At 62.6% G+C, this 27925-nt stretch overlaps 1 protein-coding gene across 4 annotated transcripts; it reads right to left on the bottom strand.

The window, feature by feature from the left end:
* Positions 1-772: 772 nt before the first annotated feature.
* DOK7 (docking protein 7) lies at positions 773-27925 on the bottom strand. Of its 4 annotated transcripts, none has more exons than XM_059166280.1 (10): positions 27800-27921; positions 27659-27704; positions 21697-21927; positions 20572-20772; positions 11482-11601; positions 10016-10135; positions 8384-9090; positions 4241-4283; positions 1659-1787; positions 785-1389 (listed from the first exon to the last, which is right to left on the bottom strand). In XM_059166280.1, the coding sequence occupies exons 1-10, from the start codon at positions 27827-27829 to the stop codon at positions 1253-1255; spliced, it is 1764 nt and encodes a 587-aa protein (XP_059022263.1). In that variant the 5' UTR covers positions 27830-27921; the 3' UTR covers positions 785-1252. The 4 variants fall into 4 exon arrangements, with proteins under 4 accessions (XP_059022268.1, XP_059022265.1, XP_059022263.1 ...); XM_059166277.1 differs by having other exon boundaries at positions 788-1389; positions 27776-27924; XM_059166282.1 differs by lacking the exon at positions 11482-11601 and having other exon boundaries at positions 781-1389; positions 27776-27925.

The following is a 27925-nucleotide window of genomic DNA, read 5'->3' on the forward strand; positions in this document are numbered from 1 at the left end:
TCCTTAGTAGGTCAGAGTGGGGTGGGAGAGGGATATGGATGGATGGATGGATGGATGGATGGATGGATGGTGAGTAGTGGATGAATGGATGGATGGTGAGTGGGTGATGAATTGATTAATGGGTGCGAGATGCATGGTGGATGGGGGATGGGTGGTTGTTGGATGGTGGATGGATGATGGAAGGTGGATGGATGGTTCATGGGTGGAGGGATGGTGGTGATGGATGGTGGGTGTTGCATGGTAGGTGGATGGATGGATGATGGAAGTGGATTAATGGATGGTGGGTGAATAGAGGGATGGATAGATGGCAAATGGACAGTAGGTGGATGGTGGATGCTGGATAGATGGGAGGGAGAAGGGCGGAAAGACAGGAGGAATGTCTCTGAGTAGGCTGTGGTTGGAGACCCCAGCCAGGCAGATCAGAGCCTCATCTCCTCTCTGAGACCGGGGTCAGAAGGCCCAGTCTGATGCTTCCCTTTCATGACAAGGGAGGAATATCAGGAAGCCCCACTGCCAACTCTGGAAACTTCCCAGCACCCAGACCCCACTCGGCCACTGGAGCCATGAGCATTCCCTCCTGCTCAGAGAGTTGTGAAAATGCCACACAACTTCCCCAAGGCTATAGGCACTGTTGGGAGGAAACATGGAAACCCTACCCAGACCTGCCAAGGCGGGGATAACCAGGGCCCTGAGCGCCTGTGCTGTGTCACGACAACAGAACCACATCCGGGTCAGGCTAAGCCACAGCCCAAGGAAGAGAAAGCACCTCATCCTTCAGGAAAATAATGTGCATGTTAAAAATAGAACGTTAACAATTTTTAACTATTTACAGGTCAAACAATAATGGGTCCTAAGAAGCAACACAGTCCAGTAAACGCATGTGCGGGCCGTACCAGCAGCCTGACCGGGCTGAAGGGGGACAGTCCCGCTACCCCCAGGGCTCATGGATGGCACAGTCCCCAGGCCCAAGGCAGCAGTGACCTGGGTGTGGGACAGAGGGAGGCAGCTACAGGACGCTTGGCAGGGATGGGGCCTGGTCTGGCCCTGCTGTGGTTAGGGGCTGTGTGTTCCCAACGGCAGTCCTGGCCTCAGTCTGGAGGCCACGACATCCAGGGAAGGGGAGGGCGCTTTGCATCCCAGAGCTGTGCGTGCTGCTCTCCGGTCCCCTCAGGGCCCCCTGGTGCTCTGGGCTGTGGGCAGCCACAGCGAGGCCAGCTGGCTGAGCTGCCCCGTCCCGGCGGGGGCGCTGTCCTCACCTTGGGGTCCCCTTCCTTCTCTGGTCCAGCTCTGGCAGCCTCTCCTCCCGGGTCTGTGCGTGCCGGGCCCCTGCCCTGTGGGCCGCCTCAGTGGCCACAATGTCAATCTGCGCGTAGCGGGATGCACCAGCCCCTGAAAGTAGCCCAGATGAGCTGGTTGGCCGGTCCCCGCACCCCCGCACAGCCCCCGCCAGTGCCCCCCCGCCCTCCCCGCAGAGGCCTTGGCCTGGAAGAGGGGATGGGACCCAGGACTGGAGCTTGGTAGGGGTGTTGCTGAGCTGGGAGGAAGGTGGGGCCACACCCTCAGGGACACAGCTCAGTAAGAATCTGGACCGGTGGGGGTCCTGGAAGGAGGAGTCCCTCTCCACTGCCAAGGCCTGCATCCCCAACATGGGGACCCACCTCGGATCCCGGCGCTGGCCCCCTGGAGCTCCAGGCCCAGGTACTGAAGCTGCGCTTTGGGGGAGGGGCTGACGGGGACGTTCACATAGGGGGGCGCCTCGCTGCTTGGTCTCTCGGACCCTGGGGCTCCTGTGGGGGGAAGTCAGTGAGTCTCCGGGGGCAGAGAGCTCCATGCCCACCCCCTCCGGCACCCTATCCATGGCCCCCGGCTCTCAGGTTCTGCTGGCCCAGCCCTGCCCTTTCTGAGTTCCTGAGCTTCCCTTCACCAGGAGCTTCTAGAAGGGGGTACTCCTCTCCTGGCATAGTGGTCAGATCACGGCTGAGCTGCTCCCGTGGATGCCCTGTGGCCTGCTGCAGTCCAGTGAACACACAGCTCTCACTTCAGCCCCTGCCGCCCGTCCTCAACACTGATGGCCACTGATGGCCCCGTATCACCACTCACCCACCCCCTGGCTCCAGGCTTCAGGGACCCTCTCTGGATAAGTGAGCCTCCACAGAAAGCCCCCCCCCCCCCGCAGGTCCATACCTCCATCCACAGGGACACCTCCTCCAGGATGGCCCCGGGCACATCCCCAATTTCCTAGTAGCAAATGTCATTCTGCCATCCCTGAGTGGCCTGCTCACAGGTCGACAGAGCCAAGGCCAGGGCTGGGGACTTCAGTGGGCAGCCACCATCTCGCACAGTGCCCTGTCCCCTCACACGACACCTACTGCCCCAAGGTGCCCTCTGAAGGTCCACACCTGCTTGGGTGCCTGTCACCCTCGTGCCCTTTAGCTGCTCTAGCAAGGCCAGGGGTGGGAGGCACAGGACTTCGGGCTTGCTCCCAGCAGGGACGGGAAGGCCACAGAGGCCCTGAGCTAAGGGAGGAACAGACACCGGCCCACAGAGCCACATGGGGCCCGGCCATGTAGGTGCCCCCACCTGACTCCATGAACCAAAGCAAGTCACAAGATTCCTGTCCCCTCCCTGCCTGGTGGCCCTGAGCGACAACCCCCACCTCCTTGCAATGCATGGTCCCTGCACGATGGGACCCCCTCAGGAGGCCATGCTGACTTTACTGGTATAAAATATGGAACACGGATGCCCGAGGCCCCCCAGATGTGAGGGGAGGCCTGCACGTCCCAGAGACTCAGAGCCAGGACTGTTCCCAGATGAGGAGGACCCACAGCGCTCCAGCTTGCCCCCAACAGTGTGGGACTCTCTCTCGATTGGCCTGGAGGGGACCCTGGCACACAGAGGGGCAGGTGCAGATCCTCTTCCCAAGAGGTGAAGCACTCAGGAGAGCACCTAGACCAGTGAGGCCAGGGAAGACCCGGGCAGGCTGCCTGGAGAAGGAGGCGTGTGCCAAGGGATAGAAGACAAGATGGAATAGTGGGTGAGAGTAGAGACCTGGGTGGAACTCTGCAGGGGCTGAAACGGGGTCTGAGGGGAGACCAGGAAGGAAGCCAGGCCTCTGCACAGAAGCCTCTCAAAGCCGAGGAGGGGGCCTTGGCCCCAAAGTCACGTGGACACGTCCCCAAGACGTAGCAGCTAGTTTTAGGTTGGACCCACGTCTTGCCCAGTCCACAGTTGTCAGTTGGAAGGGAGGAGGAGGCAGGAGAGGGGCAGAGGGTTCTGGATGGCCCAATGCCTGGCACTGCCCTTGGCCACACAGGAAAGCTGCTCTGTCCCACCAGGCTTGGGCCCCACATCCCCCAGCCCCTGACCTCAGTAGGAAGGGCTGTATCCCCCAGCAGGTCCTGATGCCCCACCCCCACATGTCAAGGTCAAAGACATCCCCAGGACCCTACGGGGAGGCAGGTGGACAGCAGGAGGACGTGTCCAGGACCGTCTGGGATTGAGTGTCAGAGAATAGCATTGTCAGGGGTGGTCCTCGGGGCCCTATCCCAACCCAGGGAACCCCAAGGCCAGTTGGTATGGGCCATTCCTGTGGACCCTGCTTGCCACCAGCCCTGCCCACCCACTCCTGCCCCCAAAGGTCCACTCAGAGTCAGCCTGCAGGGTCTGGCCCCAACAGGTGTCAGATCTCTAAAGAAAGATGGAGAATCTGAGCTCCTTAGGACACCCCCATCCGCAGCCCAGAGGCTCCACCAAGAAGATAAGGCACAGAGCTGACCCCTGACCTCCAGCTCCCCACCGCCACCGCACCTTCCAGACCTTCCCCTGGTGACAGCAAGCTTCTGCCCAGCCCTCACCTTCTAACTGGGCCTTGGAGACCCCAAGCCTTCCCCTCACTCCCTGCCCATCACAGGGACCCCTCACCCCAAGGACATGGCTTTCTCCTGAAGGCTGAGGCTCCAAGGCAGCCCCACCGTAACCACTCCATCCACATACCCCTCTGGGCAAGCTGGCCACACTTGTCCTCCACTCCCTGCCTGGGCCTGCCCCACTCTGGCAGGGGCTGCGCACTTCCCCCCTCACTGCCCGGGTCACCCTCTGTCCACTGCCTCCCACTGTCCCCTAGCACCTGCCGGCTTGAGTGGTAGAGAGCTTCCCACTGGGCCGTGAAGGCAGCCACTACGTCCCCCTACTTCCTTTGTCCCAAGGCCCCAGCGGAGTTGGTCCTAGAGCTGAGACCTACCTGAATGCATCATCAGAAGGTGGGGAGGTGAGGCCACTGCTCCCTAGACCAAAGAGAACATGCATCAGTCTGTCCATTCGGCTCCCGCTCCCCCCGCTCCAGCTTGACGACCAGGATGCTGGCCCAGGTGTGACCAGATCACTGGGGGCCCAACCACCTCATCTCCCAGGTGCCTCTTACCCACATATCCCAGGACTCCAGCTGGCCCACCAGCCCTGACCCCTGCTTGCCCCATTCTGGGGAGAGGGCTTGGCAGCTCTAGCCCCTGGCCTCTGTCTGCAGTTGCAAGGCAGGGGGTGTGGCCCCCAGGAGCACAGAGGCTGAAGAAGGAACTCCTGGGGCCCCACAACCCCTCCCCCAGCAGCGCCCATGGAGGGGCCCACAGAGGCCAGAGGGACCAGATGAGTCCCCTGAACTCAGAACAGCCTCTTGGTGGTACCTGATGACACATGTGGAGGGATGAGCAGGAGGGAGGGGTCCTGGTGGCCTCAGGGCTGAGGGCAGGGTCTGACCAGGGGGAGGGACAGTGGCCCATGGCTGGCATGGTCACTGAGCTTGGGCCTCACCTCCCAAAGCCCTCGAGGGATGGGCCCAGGGCAAGTGAGGGGAGAGGACCCGGCATCCGCCCTCGGTGTGGGGATCGCAGCCCAGTGGTAGCACCTCGTGGGGAACTGGGAACTGGGCTGGGGCTGGAGGAACCCCAAGCCTGCTCCGGGGAACCTAGCTGGATGCCACAGACTTGAGTCAGAGCACCCCAACCCTGGCCCTAGGGCCAGGCTCAAGGGACACTGGGCACGCTGAGCCGGTCTCACCGTCACCTAGTGCTAAGGAGCCCTTGTGAGGGCCTGGGACTTCGGCAGTGGGTGTCTGACCTCTGACCCTGTGTCAGGAGGCCAGTGCCCACCAGGAGCCACAGATCCATTCCTCACCACCTGCGCCCCCCCCCCCAGACTGCATCTGCTTCTGGGGGCCAGTCCTGCAGGCGCAGCCCCAAACCCAGCACTGAGCACCAGTGGGATTCAGATCTACCCTAGGCCCTTGCTGGGGGCCAGGACCCCTGACCCCCAGTTCTGGGGAAGTGGGTTGCACATGCTCTGGGGGGATGAGGAGAGAGGACTCCCAGCACCGGTCTGCCCATTCCACCCAGCCCCACCAGGCAAGGCCCCTGGGCCCCAGACCCCATTCCCAGGGCTATGCTGGAGTGCAGGGGCAGCTGTGGAGGGCCGGGCCCTCCTCCTCCAGAGTCGCTCCATCCCACAAGATGCCTTGGCCACCAACGCCCCCAGAGGGCCATGCCAGTCAGTGGCCATTCCTGTGGCTCCTTCCCTCCTCTGGCTGAGGACTTCACGCGATAGCCCAACCCCGACCAGCCCAGTGGCACCGCCACACCTCCAGCCAAGACCAGCTCCAGCTGTGCCTGAGTCCCAGGCAGGCCACAGCCCACCCCCACTGCCTCACCCAGACGGACTTTCCCTGAAGAGCCAGGGATCCACCTCAGTTGAGGAGATGGAGTCCACAGCCAGGATGCCCACCAGGGGCAGGGGTCCACAGGATGCCCGGCACTGGCCAGCAACCCCCCCTGCTTCTTACGGTGGGGAGAGGGCAAAGCAGACTCTGGGGCCTCAGCAGGCTCTGGTCGAAGACGCCTGCCACCCTCCCAGGCTGTCTGAGGCCGGGAACCCCTGTGAGTGCAGCAGGACTGAGCCCAGACAACAAGGGACCCCAGCAGCAGCAGCAGCCACCCCCGCCCCCATCTCGTGGCCCTGGCAGCTCACAGTCTTATTTCCTTGGCAGCCAGACTGGCTGGAGTGCCTCGGGGCGGAGGTGACAAGAGCGAGTCTGGTGACGGCTCCTGTGAATAGACATCTACCGCCTGCATGCCTCTGCCACCTCGTTAGACCCTCTCTGTGTGCCCAGAGAGATAGGGACTGCTGTCCCCATCTAAGCAGGAGGAAACGGAAGCTCAAAGAGGTGTAGTAACTTGTCCAAGGCCACCCAGCTGGCAGGGCGGGTGCGGCTCAGCCCCCGAAGCCTGGCTTTCCTCACACTGCAGGGCACAAGAACCCCACTCAAGAGCTCCCAACTCTGGGGGCAGTGCAGAGCTGGCTCCTCCAGCAGGGTGATGGACAAGGGTGAAAATGGGTGGGACAGGGCGGGGCGTGGCCCCTGGGATGTGCAGGAAACGTGAGGTGGGAGCTCTGCCACCCAAAGGGGGGAGATGGGAGGGCGTGGGGGCTCCAGGCTCAGAGCAGGATGCCCCCTGGCATCACTTGGACAAAGGGAGCCTCCTGCCTGAGTCCAAGTGACCATCAGGGACCTCGCCGTGGTCCACTGAACAGGGGGACATGCCACACACAGTGCACGCACGGGGTAGAGCACACATGTGCACAGGCACACACGCATGCATTCATGCACACCAACACCACATGTGCGATGCACACACGCCGCATACAAACACATGCATGTGCACAGATGCACATTCCTGTGCATGCATCACATGCGCACACATTCCACATCAGATCTGCACCTGAACACCGTGCGCGCACATATATGCAAATGTATGTAGCCTGTGTACACACTACAGACACATGCACACACGTTGCACACCCTGTGCACAGCACACATACATGCAAATGAATGCTCACGCGTGCACACATCACACGTGAGTGCACACGCATCACACACACAGGCCCTGTCGGTCGCCAGGCGCTGCCTCTCCTTTCTCAGGCCTCCAGGGCACTCTGGCTGAAAGCAGCCTACCCAGGAGAGGCCCCAGGCTGCCCCCAAAACCCACAGGCTGGAGGCCTAGGCCCCCAGATTTCAGAGACAGTCAAAGGCCCCACTGAGAGGGCTTGGGTGGGAGGGGGAGGGGCTGGCAAATGGAAAAGGACAAGACGGTAAGAAAAGAACAGTTTATTTCCAGTCTAAGAATGTATTACAAACAGTGTCAGGTTTTTTAAAACGTCAGAGAGCAACAAAGGTCTTCAGCCGACAGTAAAGGTACAAAGCCAAATCTTTACAGATGAGCGGCTTGCCCCCCCAGCCAGGGGCTGAAGGCAGACAGTGCAGGACGGCGCTGCCCGCGTCCAGAACTGCATAGGCACGAAGCCGCGGAACGAAGGGACAAAACCAGGCCAGGCAGCTGCACCCCATGCAGACAGATCATGGAGGGTGCCAGAAGCTGCTGCACCCCTGGGTCGCCCGCATGCCCTCCAAATGCACATGAATGGGCCCTGGGAACCCTGGCCTCCTCTGGTCCCCACCATGAGCCTCAGCCAGGAGGGTGGGCGGGGGAGTGAGCTGCGGGTCCCGGAGCCTTCGTGGGGCTTCCTGGCAAGCTGACACCGTGGGCTGGCCACTGCAAGGACATCACCACCTTGCTCCCTGCTCGGCGGGGGCTGCAGCCAGGCCCTCCCCGCCTGCCCCTGGCCCGGAAGCCTGCAGGTGTGAGAACAGGCTGGTGGGTGAGCCATGACAGTCCGCATGCCAGGAGACCCAGATCCGACAAGTCCCTGCAACCCCTGAGCCTCAGTTTCCTCCCCTGTAAGATGGGCCCCTGTGGTGCTGCTTCCTAGAGGACACATGGGGCAGACAGGCAAATCTCGTCCTGCATGCCTTGTGCCACACGTCCCATGCAGCACGCCTATGCACAACAGAGGGCACGGATCCAAGAGGTCAAGCACGGCCGACCCCTGGGTAGGCAGTGAACAGGACAGGGAGGCGGCCATGGCCAGTGAGGGGCCTCCCAACCCCACTCACTCCCAGGGTGTGGCACAAGTCGGCCAGGACACAGTGCTGCCTGTGTCTCCAGCACCTGCTCCTCGCACGGGCTTTGGGATGCCAGGAGCGCCCAGCCGGCGCCAACCGGAACGTCCCACTTTCCAGAACGCATTTGCAGTTGCAGGCCACTGGGCCTCTCCAAGTCCCGGGAGCCCTCTCTGCAGGCTCCACTACCCAGAGGGCAGGCTCTGGGGGTGTCACCCCTTCCTCCAGGCCCTCCCCACCGTGCCGCCACCATGCCCACAGTCTCAGGCTTCACGACAACACAAAGGGTACCGCCTCCCCTTCACTCTGCCAGGAGGGACAGAACGCAGCCCCCGCAGCAGCGGGCCTGGGCTGCGGCTCTCAGGGAGGGGAGTTTACCTTGAGTCCTCCACAGACAGGACAGGTGGAAAAGAAAGCTGGAGGGTGCCCAGCATGGGGGCTGCCTGCTTCCCAGCCCTCGCCAGGGGCCTCACAGCCCGGGGCCTCCGTTGCTTGTCCCCGCCGCCTCGTGCCCAGCCAGCCGGAGGGACACCCCGTGGACATCTGGCCCCCCGAGTCCCCAGCCCCAGGGTCGTCGGGGCCACCCTGCGCGGCCGGGATCTGGTCCCTGGGGGCCTGGCGCAGGCTGCGCGGCGTGTCATAATGGTGCCGCTGGGCCGTAGGCACTTGGTACTCAGCTGTCCCTGGCGGGCAGGCGCACAGGCTGGGCTCGGGCACCCCAGCCACTGGCGGCAGGCTGAGCAAGGAGCCAAACTCGTCCCCCGTGCGCCACACATCCAGGCTGCTGCCGGCACAGGACGAGAAGCTGCCTGAGTAGGAGGAGTGGCTGCCTGTGGCTATGCCACTGTCCGAGGAGCTCTGGCGGCCAACTTCCTGCAGCTGCCGGGGCCGCAGTGGCTTAGGGGGCTGCCTGGAGATGCCTGGCGCAGCCTCTCCAGACACCTGGGCAGCCGCCAGCCCCGGGCCCTCCTGCGACGTGCTGGCCGAGGACAGGGATGGCTCTGGCCATGCTGTGAGTCGGCTGCCGGCACTGATGTCTGAGTGGCTGGCCTCCGAGGATGAGCTGGACAGGCTGCGGTCATCCCCTGAGACAGAGTGCAGGGAGGTTGGGGGTGTGGGTGCTGCTCTGGGGGCCAGGAGCAAGTTCGGGGGGGGAGCTGGGGGCGACATCAGCCAAGGGCCCACCCTGCCCCCTACCCAAGCTTCCCCACTGCCTGGAGGCTGGTGCACAAGCTGGCAGCAGGAGTTCCAGCTCCTTGTCAAATACCAGTCCTTCACACCTCCAGCCCCCTTGGGAATCCATGATCTCCCTCCAGCCTCCTTGGCCACTGCCCTCTAGGAACCAGATGTGTGCCCCCGGAAGGTTGGGGCTTGATGCAAATCGAGGCTCCCTGTTCTAGGGGCAGGCCACTGTGCTCCCAGTGCACCCCCGGAGACTGGCAGCAGTCAGGGAGGACAGACAGGCCCCACAGGGCAGCTCCCCAGCCCCAGCCCCAGCCAGGTCCCTCACATGGCCACAGCCCCTTCTATCTGTTTTGCAGCAAATTGGGAGTCGCAGGCTGCCAAGAAGGGGCCTGTCAGCTGGGCATGAACAGTAAAGCTCGACCACAAGAGGCTGTGGCCGGATTCAGGCATGGGCAGCAAGAATTCACACGAGCCCTCTGCGCTGTCTAGAAGCACTGTGCCTCCGGTCAGGGCCAAGGCCTGCGCTCCCTGTTTCTGACATCACCGGAGAGGAGAGGAGCGGACGAATGAGTGAGGGGAGGGCGGAATGAGAGAGCCGGGGTAGGCAATGAATGAAGGTGTGAGTGAGCTGGGAGGACGAATGAGCAGAAGGAGAATGAGTGAGCAAAGGCCAAGGAATGAATGAGTGAGGAGAGGGGAGAACGAACGAATGAGTAGATAAAGGGAACGAATGCGCAAAAGCACAGGAGCCCAGGCCTTCCCCGTGGCGGCAGCCCCGCCCCTTCCGCGGCCCCGCCCCTGCCCGCTCCAGCCCAGGCCGCCTACCTCCGCTGCCCGGCCTGACCCCGTGGGAGAGGAGGCTGAGTCGCTTCTCCAGCTTCAGGGCTTCCAGGGCCTCCTGGGCTACGCGCTCCTCAGCGGTGGCGGGTCCCCCGGGGCTCGGGTCTGCGGCAAAGAGGACAGTCAGCAGAGACGTGGCCTCAGTTCCCGACCCCGGACCCCCGGCCTCAGAGTCCCGCACCTCCGGGGCCACACGTGTGCTGAGCGTGCTTCAAGGCCACTGCAGGGCCACGGGGGACCCCCCAGGAGTCCCAGCTCCTCCCCATGCCTGCACCCCAGACACAGGACACCAATCTCAGGGCACCTGCCCCCTCCAGGCCCCTCGGCCACGGCCACCAGCCCATGTCCTGTGCCCCAAAGCCGGCAGGTGAGGTCCAGGGTGGGGACGTGGGCGTGTCCTCCTGACCACTTCCCCTCCGGCAGTAGACCGGGCAGCGAGACGCCGGCGCTGGACGAATGCCCTGAGCTTTTGTCCACATCTGCAAAGTGAGGGTGCAGAGAGAGTGCACCCCGACCGTGGTGGGACCAATACGGGAGTGCAAGGGGCTGTGCTCAGGGCAGGGCAGACCTCGGAACTCTCCCTTCTCCCCTCCCAACCCTCTGCGTAGGGTGGCCTGCCTCTCCTGCCCTTGGTGTCCACGCGGATCCGACTGAGCAGGGGGTGAACGCAAGATCCCAGAAGGCCTGGAGCATGACCGTAACCCAGTGGAGGCCACATCTCAGGATGAGCTCAGAGCCTAGACGCAATGCCAGCCAGGCCTGTCCACACCTGTCCACACAACTGGTCTCACGGTCCCGCCCACACCCGGCTGTCTACGCCCCGCTTGTGTCTGCAAGGCAGGAGGGCGCCAGCAGAGGGCGCCGCCATACTGTCTCGCAGAGCCCAGACCGCAGGCTCTGGTCGTGGTAGCCTCCTCCTCCCCAGCCTGTCCCAGGGCCGTGTGGGGGGAGGGGAACCTGGCTGGTTGCTCCCCTCTGTCCTCCCCAGGTGGCCTGAATGGCCCACACTGTGATGCCCATGCAAGGAGGCCACAGATGTGAGCTCATTGACCGCGTGGCCACAGGCCATGGTCTCTCCCACCTGGACAAGGTGACAAGCGATCCCAGGTACCACCCACCCCGTGGGCCTCGGTCAAAGGAGGTGATGAGAATCAGCCTTTGTCCCCCCAGGCCTGTCCCCGAGGGGAGGGCAGACCTTCCTCCAGTGGGAGAAAGGGGCCGGGACCTCAGGGGTCTAGCCCTGCTCGCAGCAGCCCCACATGCCTGGGCTAGCCTGGCCCTCCGGCATCCAGCTCCATCCTGGCCCAGGGCTCCTGGAGAACGTGCCCCAGCCACACCTTGGGAAGGGGGTAGGTAAGAGCAGGCGAGCTCAGGGCAACCTCACTCCCACCCGCCGGTGAGACCCCACCCATCCTTGAGACCCCACCTGCCAGCCATGCTCCCACACACACCTGGGAGGACCGGCCGCAGCCCAAAGGGCCCCTTGGTTGGGGAGATGCCACGGACAATGCAGTCGAACAGGAAGCTGATCTGTTCACCCTCGGCAGAGGACAAGAAGAACACTCCGGCCCCTACAGAGGGAAAACAGACCCTGGTGTCGCCTGGCCCCACACGGGTCGGGACCCCTGCAGGATGGGCCACCGAGGACACCAGGATGCAGAAGGCGGGGACCACACACACAGGAGTGGGGGTGGCGGGGAGTGTCCCCTGGGCACCCGATGAGCCCCCACCCGGCCCTCGTAAGCCCCACTCCGTCCTCCAGGCCCACACATCTTGTCTGGGCAGCCAGGGCACACGCCTGGCCACCCCGGGCCTGTGTGCCCCAGCCCAGCTGTGGCCACCATGCTGCGTTCCAGGACAGTGCAGGGAGAGCGCATCCCATCCTTCTGGTCCCGAGTCCTGGGTCCACCGGCCAGGACGGAGCACTGGGGATGCCCCGGGAGGACATGGCCACAGGAAGATGCCTGTGAGGGTGTCCTGGCTTATCAGCAAGGGACAGGCTGCCCTAGAGTGGGGGTCACATGCCAGAAAGCAGCCGGGGGACCCTGACCTCAAGAGGTGCCCCCTGACCTCAATAGCTGCCCCCCAACCTGGTCTCCTGACCCGGGGCTGCTCTGAGGGTCAGAGTCTGTGTGAGGTGGGCCTGCCCCACACACGAGGCAGCCGGCTCTGCCATGGTCAGCGATACACCATGCCCTCTGCACGGACCTCCTCCTGGGTGTGTTTTCAGGGAGGACCCAGGCCCACGTGTGCCTGGGTGGAGGTCGAGGTCCTGCCCACGGGGGCCCCAGCCAGCAGAGGGCAGGCCGCGTGAGTCAGCACAGCCCGGCTGCGGCCCCGCCAGCGTGAATGAAATCCCTCACTACCCGCCCAGTGAATGGGGACACCAAGCCACATGGGACTGGACACGCAGCTGCTGTCACCACACAAGAATCCCTCTGCGCCCTGCCCTCCACCCGTCGCCCAAAGAAAGGCATGTTTGTTCCGGAAGGCCAGGTCCCAGAGCGCCCCTGCAGGCGGACAGCAGAGGGAAGGGGAGCGTTTCCCAGTTAAAACTTGGCTGCTGGCCACAGTCACCACCAGTCTTCCCGGGATCCTGGGACTCAGGCCAGCCCCCTACACGAGGCAATGCCCCCCACCAAGGATTGGGGCGCTCCAGCTCCCTCTGCTTGCTGGAGCTCCATTGTTTCAAAGCCCCCCGAAAGCAGGTGACAAGCCCACTTAGAGATGAGTACACTGAGGCCCGGAGAGGGCCAAGAGGGACTCCAGCCTGGCCAGCGGGCCATCTGGAAACATCCAGGCACCAAAGAGCTTCCAGCCAGATGGACGGGCCTCTGAGCCGCGGCTTGTCCCCTGTGAGCTGTGCCTGGGCCCGGGCTGGAGGGCAGTCGAGGAGAAAGCCGGCCCACAGCGTCCCGCCCGGCTGCTGCCCCACCCCAAGGAGGGGGCCGGCCTGCCAGCTCGCGCAAAGGGCCGGGCCTCTAATCCCAAGACGGTCAGCTGCCAGAGGCCGCGGCACAACCAGTCCCCCGACTATAAAAAACCACATTACTAAGGGAGGGGAGCCGACGGCATTCCACCAGGCGTCTGCTGAGCGTCACGCTTCCCAAGACGCAGCCGGCGAGGCCTGGGGCCATGGCGGCCGCCCCCACACACGCCAGTGAGCTGACCACAGAGGTTCCCTGGGGACGGCACATGGCTCTGAGGGCTGGGCTGCCTGAGCCTCGAGGGAAGGCCTCCGGGACACACAGCCCGCTGATTGCTGGCTGGCCTCTGTGGGCTCCACTCCCCCAGCCTAGGCCCTGGGGACCCCGGGAGCTCCCGAAGTACACCAGCCCACCTGAGCCTTCTCCCAAGGAGGCGGCCACCCCCATCCATCAACACCCCTTGGCCACCTGTAATGTTCCTTCACTTATCGAGCCTTTGCTCACCTGACGTCACTGTTCCTGACCCCTGAGCCCTGATCATCCCCTCCGTGCTGCTTGGAGGGAGCCCCTCCTCTAGGTCACACCCTGTGGTCCTCTGCTTGGCTTCTGCCCTCATCTGCATGCTGTCCTGGCATCCAGGCCCCACGTTGTATACGTGAGGACCACTTCAGAAACATTAGGACCCCAGTGTCTCACCCAGGGCCAGCTGCTCAGGGGACGCCCAGCACTCAGTATGGTGGAAAGAGGGAAGCCAGAGGAGTGGACCTTCCCCCAAGAAAATGTTCCTGGCACTTGGGTATGCTTTGCCACGCAGTCACTGTGATGACAGCCCCTGCAGCTCCCCCCATCCCTGTCCATGAAGCCCCAGCCCCAGGCAGCGTCCATGCCTGAGGCCATCCTGCGCCTCCCAGCCAGGCCACCCACCGATGCCACAGCCTGAATGATCCGTCCGCCCCATGGAGCAGAGATCCCTGACCCACAGAGTCACAGTAAAGACACAACTGCCCAGGTGATCACTGACACAGGCAAACAGGATGGGGAGGAGAGAGACTGTGCTGAGCGGGAAGCCAGCACCTGCTGGGTTCTTGGGGGCCGCCGGCAAACCTCACGGGCTTTATAAGTGCAGTCAGTTCCTAGGACAATATCTCCAACGTGAAGGATGTCACATCACACGGAAGGAGTCACGACCCCGAGAAAGAAACACTCTTCCAATCAAACATGGGATGTGCCAAGTTCCGTGGGCGGCAGTTAGTCCAGATAACCCCCAGGGCCCTGAGTTCTGCATGAGTTTGGTGTCCCAGCTCCATGGAGACCAAGAGCACACGGTAAAGTCCCGTTGGGAAGAAAGTGCCTGGAAGCATCTGGAGGACTTCCGTGCGGAGAAGGTTCTAGAAAACTCTGCCCGGGCAGCACCAACCTGCCTTGTGTTAGACTTCTGTTCAGAATGCAGCTGACCGGGACCCTCTGATATCATTTTGCACAGGGCTCCCTAACAGAGGCAAACATCTGCTGAGCAGAATTTCATTTCTCTCTCCCCTTATTTTGAGAGACAGGACCAAAGTTCAAAGAAACACATTCATTCAAAATCAAGTTTTTTATCTCCTCTGATGGTCTTACCCTCCAGGAAGACTGATTGAAAACAAAACCACAGAACACAAGAGGTGTTGGCGGGAATGTGGGGAAACCGGACCCCAGTGCGCTGTGGGAGGGGTTGGTGTGGAAAATAGTGTGGAGGGTCCTCAAAACATCAAAGGCAGACCCAGCAAGCCCCCGTCCCGTGTGTGCCCAAAGGAACTGAGAACAGGCACCGAGCAGAGGCCTGCGCCCCCAACAACCACAGTAGCAACCACAGATGGAGGGACAGATAAACGAAGTGGTCCATCTATCTGCCCAGTGCAACGGAGCTCAGCCTCGAGCCAGAAGGACATCCTGACACCTGCTACCGCACGGATGAGCCTGAGGGACGCTGTGCTCCATGCAATGAGCCAGCCATGAAGACACAGGGACCATGCGATCCCACTTCCACGAGCCCCATACAGGAGTCAGATCCAGACACAAAAAGTAGATGGTGGGTGTTGGGGTCTGGGGAGGGGACAGACGGGTTAGTGTACACGGGGGACAGAGTGTCAGCCAGCCTAGACAGGGCAGCGGGGCAGCTGCATGACACTGAGCGCACTTAATGCCTCTTGACCGCAGTTAACATGGTAAATTCTGCGTGTGTCTATTTTGCCACAGTGAATGCAAAGTAAGTAATTCTTGTGTCCTCTCGCAGGCACCGTGGCACAATGCAGCCCACCCTGGGCAGGGTGTAGGAATGCTGCTGGAGGGGAGCTCCATCCCTGAGGAGGGGATGCTCCTCCTCTCCTGCTCCCTGAAGCCCACTCCTCAGTGAGTCACCTTCCTCTCAGGTAGCCGTGCCGCCATCACCCGATGGGCACACTGGGCACCTGGGCGCTCCCTGCTCAGGCAAGAGGCTCCTCAGGGCAGACCCACAATCTTACATTTCTCTGCCTCTCCTCAAGGGCCAGCTGACAGTCTTGAGTGGGACTCTGTGTCCAAGGACCGAACATCTTGTGTTTGGCGATGGGGGAGGAGGCTGCCCCCCACAGGAAGCCACACTGCCTGTCCCCAAGGGCCAGGAGACACGGTGCCTTCCCCTTGGGCCTTTTTGCCCAGAAGGAAACAGAGTAGAGTGAAGCCCTCCCAGGGGAGAAGCCCAGGGCATCGTCTTGGACACTCAGGGACTCCAGGACCAGCCTGGGACGCCAACCCCTAATGAGGTCCAAGGGGCCAACAGATTCCAGGCCTACTCCCAACCCCAATGTGAGAAATTCCCAGCAGAGCGGTGCGATCGATCACAAACCATCTGTAATGTACCTGGTGGTCTGGACCCAGAGAGCAGACTGCATCTCCTCTTAGAAACCTGGAACCATCCCTGTCAAATGACCCCAAACATAAGCGTCCCTTAACGTGCAGCTGAGGGGAAGGGAACCGCTGCCAAGCCTTTGCACGGGCTGGATGCCTCCCTGCGGGCAAAGCACAGCAGCAGGCCTGGTCAGGGCAGGGGCTCCACCCTCCTGGGACCCTTGCCCCAGCAAGCACTCCTCCTTCGCCAGCCCACCCGGGGGCTAGCAGTCCCTTTCTCCCCATTTCAACCACCCCGTAAACATTCCTGAAGTTCCCAGTGACCTCCCACCCAAACATGCCACTGACTCGGCCTCAGACCACCTCCAGAGCTTTCTCACAGCCCCCTGCAGGCCCCCCACCTCAATCCCATCTGAAGCCTAGGGCCAAAGTCATCGCCCTACACAGACATGTGGGTGGCATGCTCCCGCTCAAGGCCTTTCGATGGCTCCCTGTGACTCCAACCAGGCTTTCCGTAACCTGAGCCTTCCATCTGCCGCCCCCCACCCCTAGCGGGGTTCCTGCACACACTGTGAAGGTCACCTGTCCATGCTGGACACACACTGCTGTGCTCAGGGCTTCAGCCAGCTCCATCCAGATCGCCCAGGGTGCGGACCACAACGTCCACTTAGCAGACTTAGCAGAGCTGGACAATGCAAGTGTTCAAAGCACACAGCAAGAGAGTTCCTCCTGGCTAACTCACTTGAATAGTCATTTACAACTAAACTGAGGAGCACCTGGAGGGCTCAGTCAGTGACACGTCTGCCTTCGGCTCAGATCATGATCCCGGGGTCCTGGGATTGAGCTCCATGTCAGGCTCCCTGCTCAGCGGAAGCCTGCTTCTCCCTCTCCCTCTGCCCTTCCCCCTGCTTGTGTGTCCACTTTCTAGCTCTCTCTCAATAAATAAAATCTTTTAAAAAAAAATTAAATTTCAATAAAACATTAAAAGGTACATTCTTTTTTTTTTTATATAAGATTTTATTTATTTGACAGACAGAGATCACAAGTAGGCACAGGTAGAGAGGCAGGTAGAGGGAGAGGAGGAACCAGACTCCCTGCCAAGCAGAGAGCCCGATGTGGGGCTCGATCCCAGGACCCTGGGATCATGACCTGAGCTGAAGGCAGAGGCTTTAACCCACTGAGCCACCCAGATGCCCCTAAAAGATACATTCTTAAAAAAAAAAAAAAAGAGGTCACTTAGAAATGCCCATCATGCTCCAAGAGGCTGAAGCCATGGATAGTGCCCGAAGAGCTGGGCACAGTGAGTGGGGGAGGGTCCAGCATGCAGGATGTCTGGGCTGAGGGGGGGTGCATTTCTGAGAGTGACTAATCACGATGCACCTCTCCCACAGGCTCAAGGACCTTTCTGGCCCCTGCTTATGTCCTCAGCATCCAAGGACCCTGATCACTTGTAAATACAGCTGGCTTATGTGGATGTGGAAATGCCCTTGAAATGCCCTTGACAGGACAATCCGTTAATGCAAGGGACAGAGACCTCCTCCAGGCCCCCTCCAAAAAACTTCTATTCACCCTTAGGCTCAGCTCGCACAACCCTCCCCATGGCCTGCCCTCCCTGGGCTCTGGGCAGGCCCCCCTTGTCGCATCCTCTGTTCCTGCCTCAAAGCCCTAACCATATACACTGGGCTGCCACCAACCCAGAGACAGAGAATCAAGTCCACCCTGGGAGACCCTGGACTCCCAGCTAACAAGCCCACTCCCATCTGACTCTGAATGGGCCACCGTCCACATGGAGGCCACAAAGAGGAAATGCCCACTCGGGAGGGACCCAGAACCACACGACAACCCCACATACCTGGCCCCGCCCAGAGAGCCCAGAGAGGCCACGGCCAAACAATTCTGGTTATACCCCACCCTGACGCCCAAACCTGTCAGAGCCCGGAGCCCTCTGCCTCCTGACACTCGGGGTGGGCAAAGGGGGCCAGGGACCATTTCCTGCTCTCTGAAGAATCATCTGTGCTCAAGCACCACACGGTGTGGTTCTGGGGGCCTAGGGGTTGGGCTGAGACTGTAGGCCCCAGTGTAGGCTAATTTCTTGGGCCCCAGACTGGCCAGGCCCTTCCAACGATTCCAACCCAGCTCTCCATCCTCCAGATCAAACACTCCCAGGGCCACAGGCCCATCAGGATCCAAATTCTAAAACCTTCACAGTCAAGGTGACCCATGTTGTTGACTGAACAGTGTGGTCCCCAAAGGACAGGTCACACTCCAAACCTGGGACTGTGACCTTCCCTGAAACAATGGTCTTTTACCAACTGAAATGAGACGTGATCCTGGGTTATCGCCTGGTCCTAAATCCCACAACTGGTGTCCCACAGAGAAGATACAGGAGATGGCTGTTTGACAGCAGAGAGACTGGAGTGGGCGGCCACAAGGCCATGGCTGCCAGGGGCCACCAGGGGCTAGTAGAGGTAGGAGAAGCCCCCCGGCAGCCCCCTTACCCACCTTGACTGTGGATGTGACTGTGAAGGAATCCATTTTCCTTGTTCTGAGGCCCCAGTCTGTGGTCACTGGCTACAGCAGCCCCAAGACTCTGACATCCCTGCAGGGAGGCCCTGGTGCTGGATGGCAGCAGTCTGACCACATGGGCAGGGGCACGGCGGCCCCACGTGACGGCCTCTGACCAAGCATATGCAGGCAGAGCCCTGGCAAACTTGTCTCTGAACAATGGAGCCCTGCAGAACCAACCCCACAGGTATTCTTCTTGGTCGGCTGCCCGCCCCCCGCCCCCCCCGAGAGCTCGGAGCCGCAGGGGCTACTGAATCCCAGGTCAGCGTCCTGTCAGGGTGCCGGCTCGCCAGGGAGCAGCCCCAGGAAGGCCCCACGGGGGCTCCCTCTGGGCTCCCAGCAGCCGTGGAGGTCACAGCTACCCTCACAGCAGCCACACCGAATCCCCACCATCATTCACAGGCAGGGAGGGCCCCCACATGCCGAGGCAGAATTCTGACACCTTATTACATCACGCCCAGCAAATCTGAGGGTCTCCGGGGCAAGGGGTCCCCTGACTGGCCTCCCTGGGCGCACACGTCAGCACTGCCCCTGGGCAGTCTGCACCCCACTCTCCCTCCTCCAGGGCCCCCACGTGGATGGGATCTGGTGGAGGGAGGGCTGCCCCGGACCCACTGCCCAGTGGCCCAGTTCCAACCACCCACAAGGTTGGGTGCCCTTCTCCTCCTCTGCTCTGGACCCCAGAGTGCTAACCCCACCGAATATACCAGAATTTGGGGCCCTGAGGGCACATCTGGCAGGAGGGGGGCTCTGGCTGGTGTCTCACCACACATACCCCCGGGGAAGCTGTGCTCAGAACTCAGACACCCTAGGGCCTGGTTCACCCACCCCACAGCTGGAGACCACAGCCCCACAAACCCCCTGCACCTCACTACCCCACCCCCGCGGTCTGCCTTTGCATCATCAGACATTTCCCCTCCCCCAAGCCCAGGACCCAACCCATCAAAAAATTCAGATGTCTCACTGCCTTGAGCAGGAGCCTCACCTGCATATGACTTAGGTCCTTGGAGGCAGGGCCCCACAGGCTGCCCCCCAGGGCTGGCTCCCATGGCAGGACCCACTGGCATGCGGTCCCCGTCTGCCTGTCCCCCCTGCCCACTCTTTGCAGAAGGAGGGACCCAGCCAGCCAGCACGAACACGGTCCCTCCAACACCGTCCCTCTGCTGGGGAGTTCTGGGCAGGACCCAAGTCCCAGAGTCCTGTGGACCCACCTGTGATAGGCCTCCCGCTGGGGAGAGACTGTCAGTTGGAGTATCAGTGTCCCTAGATGGAAGGGGCACAGGTGGGGAGAGATGGCCTGCTGCTCAGAGCCTCCAGGGCCCCCTCACACAAGGGAGGGGGCTGTGAGCCCATCTGGAAGGGGTCCCAGATAAAGGTGTATAGCTCCCACCCAAACCCCTCCAACCCAACACCCTGACTGAGGTCGTCCCGGGCATGGGACAGGTCACTGGGAGGCCACTGGGCTGCAATGCCAGCCCTGGGCAGCCAGCATCGGTGGGCCTGGGCTCCTCCAGCCAGAGGGCAGGGGGCTCCTGCCCCCAATGCCACACACACAGCCATACTTGGCAAGCAATGGGCGTCCCCACAGGGGCCGAGCTCCCCGTGGGAGAAGGACCAGGCTCTGCTACTCCCGCCGGCTCCCGCCCGCTCCAGCCCACAGGCACACTTTGGGAACACATTCCTCACCAGGGCACCACCGTGGACTCCAGCGTGGGGGGCCTGGCCCTCAGCCTCACCTGCACCTCAGGGCACCTGTCCTCCCCCCATGCCCCCGCTGTTGGGGCTCAAGGACCACGGGAGCTGGTGTGGCCACGAGGAATCCTCACTCCAAAAATGTGTTCTCGGCATGTCCTCAATGGACATGCTCATTCATTTCCCCTTTTTCTCTTTTCATTAAGTCCAAACATAAACGCCCCGGGGCTCCGTGACCAGACCCAGGGCCAGGCATTGCGATGGGCCAGCCTGGCTCCAGGGAGCTGGGTGCCCCTCCTCCTACCCTCAGCAGCCAGGGCCAGACAGGGGCCGCCAGGGTCTGGCCCCGGCTGAGCACCAGGTCTGGAGACACAGAACCCTCGCCTGCCATGTCCCCAGGATGCCAGCAAGATGCACGCAGCTGGGGACGAGGAGGGTTCGGGGGGAGGCGCATGGCTCCAAGTCGCAGGTTTCAGGGCCCCACGTACTTACAGTACCCACACCTGGTCCCGCCTTCAAAGATGAATCCGTTGGGCACAGCCCCGTAGCGCCGGAGGTCGGACAGCTTCCACTGGCCCATGACCGCTGGGGGGACGTCCCTGGCCAGCACGAGAACATCATTGCAGAGGTGAAGGGTGGCGGGGCCGCTCTCCAGCTTGGTGCCTGGCGCCACCGCCACATGAAACCTATGCACTGGGGGCAGGGGAGGAGCAAGAGGGCGTCACCGCTAGCAGAGGCCCAGCTGCCCCTCACCCCAGCCCAGCCAGTGCCCTCCCACTCCTAGACGCAGTCCTGGTCCAGAGGCCACCCTCCCTGTCCCAATAAGGCCGACTTGACCCCAGCAAGCCCCGGGCAGCCCCTGGCTCAGGCCCCAAACACGCAGTGGCTGAGGCCAGAGATATTATAATGATTTTTTATTAAAACTAATTAAAATTAATGCACAAGTCCGTGATAAATGGGGTATCAAATGGCTAAATAAAGACAAGGCTGGTCAAGGTTGCAGGGGTGGGTCAGGAGGGCAGGGGAAGGCAGGGCAGGATCGCGGCAGGGTCAATGTCAGTGTTCTGCTCATCACAGGCTATGTTCGTTGATCCTGAGGGTTTTAAAAACCATGTTAAAGCGTCATTGATCTTGATGGCTGTGTTCCTTGGCATCTGCCATGAGGCCCCTCCTCCTCCCCCAACTCACCAGGGGCCCCCCACCTCTGCACCCAGCCCAGCCACCCCTGCACCGGCCCTCCTTGACTCCCCCGCTCAGGCGCAGAAGGCACCACACCCCTGGTGGGCAATGCAGTGGGACGGGGTCTCTGTGGCCTCGCTCCCCCTGGTACGCTGGCTCCAGGCTTGGGGGGAGGGGCAGCCAAGGGGAGCATGAGGACAGTCACTGTGCTGGGATAGAGGCCCCTCAGGGGAAGGGCCGTGTTCTAACTAACAGGATTGAGTCAGGGAGCTTGGACGACCCCGCGGCCCCTGCTGCTCCCCAAATCCCCTCCCAGACCGCAAGCCCAAGGCACAGACCCTGGCAAGGGAGGCGCTCGGCACACTCGTCACGGCTCTGGCAGTCTGCGCGTGAGGGTCCCCGTCCTCGCCCCGTGTGTGTCGCCCCGGCCCCACTCACCCTCGCCCAGCGCATAGCGGATGCGGGCGTCCCAGGCGCACATGGCCTCGCGGCTCTCGAAGCCCAGCATGACGGCCTGGGACAGGCAGAGGATGGCCAGCGTGTGGGCCAGGCCCTCGTAGGGCAGGCCGGGCTCCAGCCCACAGATGTCCTCCAGCGTCAGGCTGCTGCGCTCCCGGAGGCCCTTGGCTCGCTCCGCCTTGTCCTTGTAGACCAGCATCAGCAGGCAGTCTGCAGGAGCAGGGCAAGACATGTGGCACAGGCCATCAGCGGCACCGCCCCTGAGCCCCCATGCGCCCCTGCGTCCCCTGCAGAGGGAGAGTCTCAGGCTCGAGGTATGGCCCCCAGCAAGCCACACAGAGGCTCCAGGGCAATGTCTCACACGGTGTACCGGCCCCCAGGGCAGAGGCTGGCCCAGAACACTCCACAGCTGGGCCTGCCCCCCTGGCTCTGGCTCTGTGATGGAGATGCCCCAGAACTGTGTCACCAGAGGTCTGGGCACTGAGAGAGCCGTGAGAAGGGCCCGCCTACAGGACAGCGAGCCTCTGCGGGCTACAGGACGGCCAGCCTCAGGAGGGAGCACCAGGCAAGGCTGCCCGCGCATGCTGGGACACAGCGACCACCCTTGCCGCTCCCTCCCCCCATTAGGCTCTGGGATCCGGCACAGCGGGTCGTCTGTGTAGAAGTCGGTGCCTTGTCTATCTGCCATCCCCAGCCGTTCTCCCTCCCAGCAGCCCTGAAGGTGGGTTCTTGCTGGCAGGCCATCGTCTGCTCAAGCACAAGGGACAGCATAGAACCATCTGTCAGATGGGTGAGACTGTCACCTCCTTTGTTCTAGGAGTCATGCTCCCAGGAATACAGCCACAAGCAGGGTCAGTGCAGCTTTCTGTAAAGAACCAGACGGGAACTGCTTCTGGCCTCATGGACCATGCAGCGTCTGGCCCAGAGACCTAACTGTGAAAGCAGCTAAAGTAGCATGTGAGTGAACAGCTACGCTCCAATAAAACTGTATTGCAGAAACAAGCAGAGGGCCAGATTTGGCTAGGGATGGTACTTTGCAGAGTCTCAGCCTAGAGCGGAGTCTGCCACCGCCACCACAGCACCCTCACGTGGTGAGAGCCGGCATCCGTCCCTGAGGCCCTCCTCACGCACCTGTTCCATCTGTTTGGATTCCGGCTTTGTCAGATCTCTGCAGCCCCAGGACACTAGCACATCCTCCAAGTCCCTGCTTGCAAACAGGCTGAAGGAGGCGGCTATGTCGCTCTCCCACCTTCTGCCCAGAGTTGGGGGTGGGGGAAGCTGACCCAGGTCACCGCCCGGTTTCGGCTAAAGCAGCTGGCATCCACCTCGCACTAAGAGCCCCCAAGCCCCAGCAGCACAGGTGGGAAAGGGGTGGTGGGGAGGGGGCCAGGTTGGGCACAGCAAGTGTGGGGCCCCAGGGGGGCCCTGGGACTGCAGCTGCTCCCGCCCCCTCCCCTCCATGTCCCCTGGGGCAATAAATGGATCATGTTTTAAAAACCTCTTCCCTGGGAGTGCTCTTCACCACCAACCAGCTTCACCGACAGGCACCAGAAGGAAGTGAGTGCTCAGGTCCAGCCCGAAACAGAGCAGGGCCAGCCCAGGAGAGACCGCATCCACCCCTCCGGGACCACAGCACCCCTGCACACACACGGGCCAGCATGCTGAAGCCTGCCCCAGAGGGACAGCTCCACCGGACACCCTATGGCCTCACCCCTCACCAACAAGACTGGTCGCTTGGTGAGGGCTCCTGGTCGGCAGCTCAGGAAGGGCACCGGACACCCCTGCTCCAATGGCCTCTATTGGGCTCCCATCCATGTGGCTGTATGGGCCCAGCTCACGGCCAGAGGGCACCAGGGGGTGGCCAGGCTGCACTGCGGCCCGAGAGACAGGACACGGGGCCATCCACAGGGCCCACAGAGGGTCTGGGCCTGGGCAGCTGGAGGCCCGAGGCAGGGGAAAGAGGGGCTCGTGGTGATAAGGAGGTAAACCAAGGCAGCAACAACTGACAGGTACACACACACACACTCAGCAGCAAAGACATACACATGTGTGCTTACCCACATATCTGCACACATACACGCACACACCCCACCCCACTGCCGTGGCTGCTGAGCCCCTCCAAGGGCACGGGTGCCATGATGGGAGACTGGCTGACCCTGTCCCAATCACGTCTACGACCACAGACTCAGGCTCAGTCTGCTTTACATCTGAGGAATGGACACTGCTCTGCCCAGGCCAGGTGCTAACAGCCCTAACCCCCAGCAAATGCCCTCCACCAGCAGGCACAGAGCCCCCCAGCAGGGAACCTTGGGCCAGGATCCCCCTTGAGCCCACCCTGCCCTGCAGCAACTGTGCCCTGCTGTGATCGAGGGCAGTCCATCGGGCTCCCATGAAGACCCCCTGCTGGGATCCCTCAGAGCCCCCATGCCTCCCGCTCTGAAGCCCCTTGCCCCATCATCCCCCTCGTGAGCAGCCAAGGGACCCGGGGGGCAGCCCAGACCCCCCAGAGCTGACTCCCAGGAGGGGAGATGGTCAAAGAGATGACAGGGGCTGTGGGGGCCTGAGTGCAGGGCTGAGACCCTCCCAAAGGACATAACGCAGAAAACTTCTAAGTGACGCCAGACGCCAGCACGCAGCCCCACCGGGAACAGTGCTGTGCTGGAGGCAACAGCCAGAGTGAAGGCTCAGGGGCAGGAACCCAAAGGGCTTGCGGGCAGGAGAGGGAGGGGAAGAGTGGCATGCGGTGCCAGGTCAGGGGCCTGGTGAGCCTGGGGCAGAGCAGAGGCTGGTCAGGCAAGAGGTGCTCTAGGCTGGGCCAGGCCCTGTGATCACCATGGCGACAGCCAGGCTGGGGGGCTGGGGTGGGGAGGACTTCCCAGCAGGGCAGATGTGGCAGAGGGATGAAAGTGCTGGCAACACAAGGACAGGGGGTGGGGGTGGGGACCTATGTTCCTAGAGGAACCTAGTCCTGGTTCCTCTACTGGGGGCTCCCCCCAGGTTCCTACTCCTGTGGTGCTCTCCATACAGGGCCTGCCTTTCCTACTGCTCCTGCACACATGGGAAGGCTCAGGAAAGGCTCCATGACTACCAAGGCCTAGAAGCCCAGATTGGCGGGGGGCGGGGCAGGGGCATGTGGGGAGGGGGCTACAGGGGCGGGGCTTGTGCCAGTTCCTCCAGGACACGTGAGCGCAGAGGCCCATCGGACACCGTGCACAAATGCAGGCGGCTGGACATGAGAGTGTGCAGATGTAAAAATAACCATGGGGTCATGAGCCCTCAAAGCCGCTAGCAGCCAGGGGCTGAGAGCCTGGGGGAGGGCAGGCTGGGGAGAGGCACACCTCCGGCCTCAGGCCTGGGGAGAGGCTGTAGCAGGATGGAGACAGAGATCCACACCCACGCAGATGGACGCAGCAGGAGCAGCAGCGGCTGGAGTCAGTCTTCCTGTCAGTGACCTTGGCACAGTGCCTTCAGCTGAGCCGCTAGAGCCCAAGGGGACTCTGCTGGGTAGGGGCAGCCTGGAGGCAGCGCTGGGGACAGGGGCTGCTAACCAGGCTGAAGCCGGGAGGCGTTACACAGCGCCAGCCCAGCCCTGTTCAGGATCTGACTCAGGAAGGAAACACGTTCACACTGTTCACGGGGACAGGTGTGTGGCTCACGAGGGCTGAGTGGCTCACGAGGGCTGAGTGGCTCACGAGGACAGGCCACCCCGAGAACACAGGCATCAGTGGGGGCACACAGGCCATGGGGGCTCAGCCCTCTGCCTGCTAGGCTGCCATCCACCCTCAGCAGGTGCCATGGCACGAGCCTGACGGAGACCGGTGTGGGTCACACAGTGCATGTGAGCAAAACCGAGATCTGAGCCTGGGGGCTCCAACCCCCAGCCCTGCCCCCCACACGTCCTCGAGGTCTCCATGAGGACAGAAAGGCTGGCCACTGCTCACACTCCATCCTCTGGCTCCCTGCCCAGTCTGGGACTGGGACGTCATGCCCATTCCCATGGGACACAGCCTCTCCCCACCACCACCACCTGGTGCCTGGCTCTCTTGGAATACACCCTCCTTAGAGAGGCTGACAGCCGCATGGGGCCCATGCCAAGGCCCCGCTCCTGCACGACCCCTGGTGTTGGAGACCAGCTGGGCTCACAGCCCCCACCAGGCTGCCTAAGAATGGCGAGGCGGGTCCTTGTGCCCCAGGACTGGGGGCGGGAGGGGCAGGGTGAGACTCTGGGTCTAGGGACGAGAGATGGTAGGTGGGCTCAGAGGGGCAGGAGCCTACCTTGCATTGGCCTCCATCCCTTCCACCACCCAGGTTCTCATGCAAGGACCTGCCTGGAGTGTCCTGCCTCCCTCTTGCAACAAACACCCTCAAACCGAGTCCTGGTTCCTCTGCTGGGGGCTTCCCCCCAGGTTCCTACTCCTACGGTGCTCTCTGCAAGGACCTGCCTTTCCTATTGCTCCTTCACACACAGGAAGGCTCAGGAAAGGCTCCATGACCACTGGGGTCTAGAGGTCCAGATTCTGGATCCCGGGGACACCTGCAAACTCCCCACAGTGCAGAAAGGCCCTCCCTCTGCGGGCAGGTGCTCCCGGGGTCCAGCAGGGAGCTCACCGGTCAGATAGCTCTCTCTGATACTGAGAGAAAATCCACCCCCCCCAGGGCTGAAGGGGGGACAAAGACTACCTCTGGGGCTACTCTTCAGTCCATCCCACCCCCAAACCTGCAGCCAGCCCTGCCTCCAGCCACAGCTGGTCCAAGGCTCCTCAGTGGTACTGGGGGCTGTGCCGCTACCCCCTGCCCTCGGTCTGACCAGTGCCTCTGCAATTCCGCCTTCCAGGGTCCACTCAGTCTCCCCAGGCCCCACACCTTGTCAGTCAGCCCTGACCCTGGATACGGGCCCCTGGGGCACCAGGTGCAGGGTCTGGACAGGAAGAACTGGGTGGCTGAGCAAGCCATCCGGGGAGACAGGGGCCCCCTTGGAAGGGGAAGCTGAGGCCTGGGCACGCACCAAGTGTGTCCCCGGCCAAAAGTAGGCCCTTGGATGGCAACCGTGAGCAGGCACGGCCCAGGGAATGAGGGAACCTAAGAGAGAGAGCAGGGAGGGCGCCCCCCACCCAATCCTTCCTGGGAAATGACAGACACCTGGGCGCCCTGGAAGGTATTCTGGCAGCCCCACATGTGTGAGGCAGTAGGCAGTCACACGCCCAGCACCCCACACAGACCCAGGGGTGCCTGGGCCAATGCCAGGACACCTGTCTCCTGAAACAGCTGCAGGCCTGGAGCTCTGAGCCCCCCAAATGCAAGAGGATGTCTCGCTGAGGCCAAATGTTTCCGTCAGGGCTTGAGGGCTGGCCTCCTCCCACTTTGGGGGTGCTGACCCAACTGAGGGGGGCTGGGTAGTCTCAGTCACTCCCCCCACCCCCAACAACCTAGTCTTGCCTCTTCTCCCCAGCAGAAGCACCCCTGTTCTTACCTGGGGGCCCAGCCTCTGTTCTCACCACCCAAGGTGGGAAGGGCCCCCTGGGTGGACGCTTCTGAAGGGTCCCCTCGGGATTCAGATTCAGGGGCACCACTCAATTCCCCCAGGCACACAGGGGTGGCACCTCCCCAGGGGTGCTCCCCCCGCCCGCAGGAGAAGGGGAGAGCACCCTCTGCCCTGGCGCTCCTGACCCCTGCGACCCGCCCCCCTTGCCCCGCGGGCCCCCACCGCCCAGCCCCAGCCCTGGCCGGCGGTCCCGGGAAGCTGGGGTACGGGAGGGTCCCGGCAGGAGCAGGCCCCAAGGCGGCGCGCTCTGCTCTCCGGTTACCGCCCGGCCGGCGCCGCCGGCTATTTCGGGCGAGCTGGCCGCGCTCCGGGCGGACTAGGCTCTGGAGGCCGGGGTGCCTGCCGCCCTCCGCCCGCCGCCCGCCGCCAGCCCGTGCCCCGCGCCCCGCGCCCGCTCACCTGCCACCGGCGACGGCTTGCGCAGCACCAGCCACCTAGTCTTCCACTGCGGGGACAGAGGGAGCGTAAGCGGCCGCCGCGCCCCGCGCCCGCCCCGCGCCCGCCGCGCGCCCCGACCTTCTTGCCGTCCCGCAGCTTGACCTGGCCCTCCACCAGCGCCGCCTCGGTCATCTTCTGTCATGGTTCCCGTCGCGCCCGCCGCGCCTCTCCCCGCCGCCCCGCGGCCGCGCAGCCCAGGGTCACTTTCAAAATAGCTCGGGGAGGGCG

Source organism: Mustela lutreola, chromosome 1 (genome assembly GCF_030435805.1).
Source record: "Mustela lutreola isolate mMusLut2 chromosome 1, mMusLut2.pri, whole genome shotgun sequence".
NCBI classification, from domain to species: Eukaryota; Metazoa; Chordata; class Mammalia; order Carnivora; family Mustelidae; genus Mustela; species Mustela lutreola.

Excerpts from the sequence above, each read along its gene's own strand:
- DOK7 (XM_059166277.1), bottom strand. The coding sequence starts at position 27,829 with ATGACCGAGGCGGCGCTGGTGGAGGGCCAGGTCAAGCTGCGGGACGGC. Across the intron at positions 9,091-10,015 it reads GGTCAGGCCGGGCAGCGGAG|GGGATGACCGCAGCCTGTCC; the intron begins GTAGGCGGCCTG and ends ACTCTGTCTCAG. Across the intron at positions 1,788-4,240 it reads CCTTCTGATGATGCATTCAG|GAGCCCCAGGGTCCGAGAGA; the intron begins GTAGGTCTCAGC and ends TTCCCCCCACAG.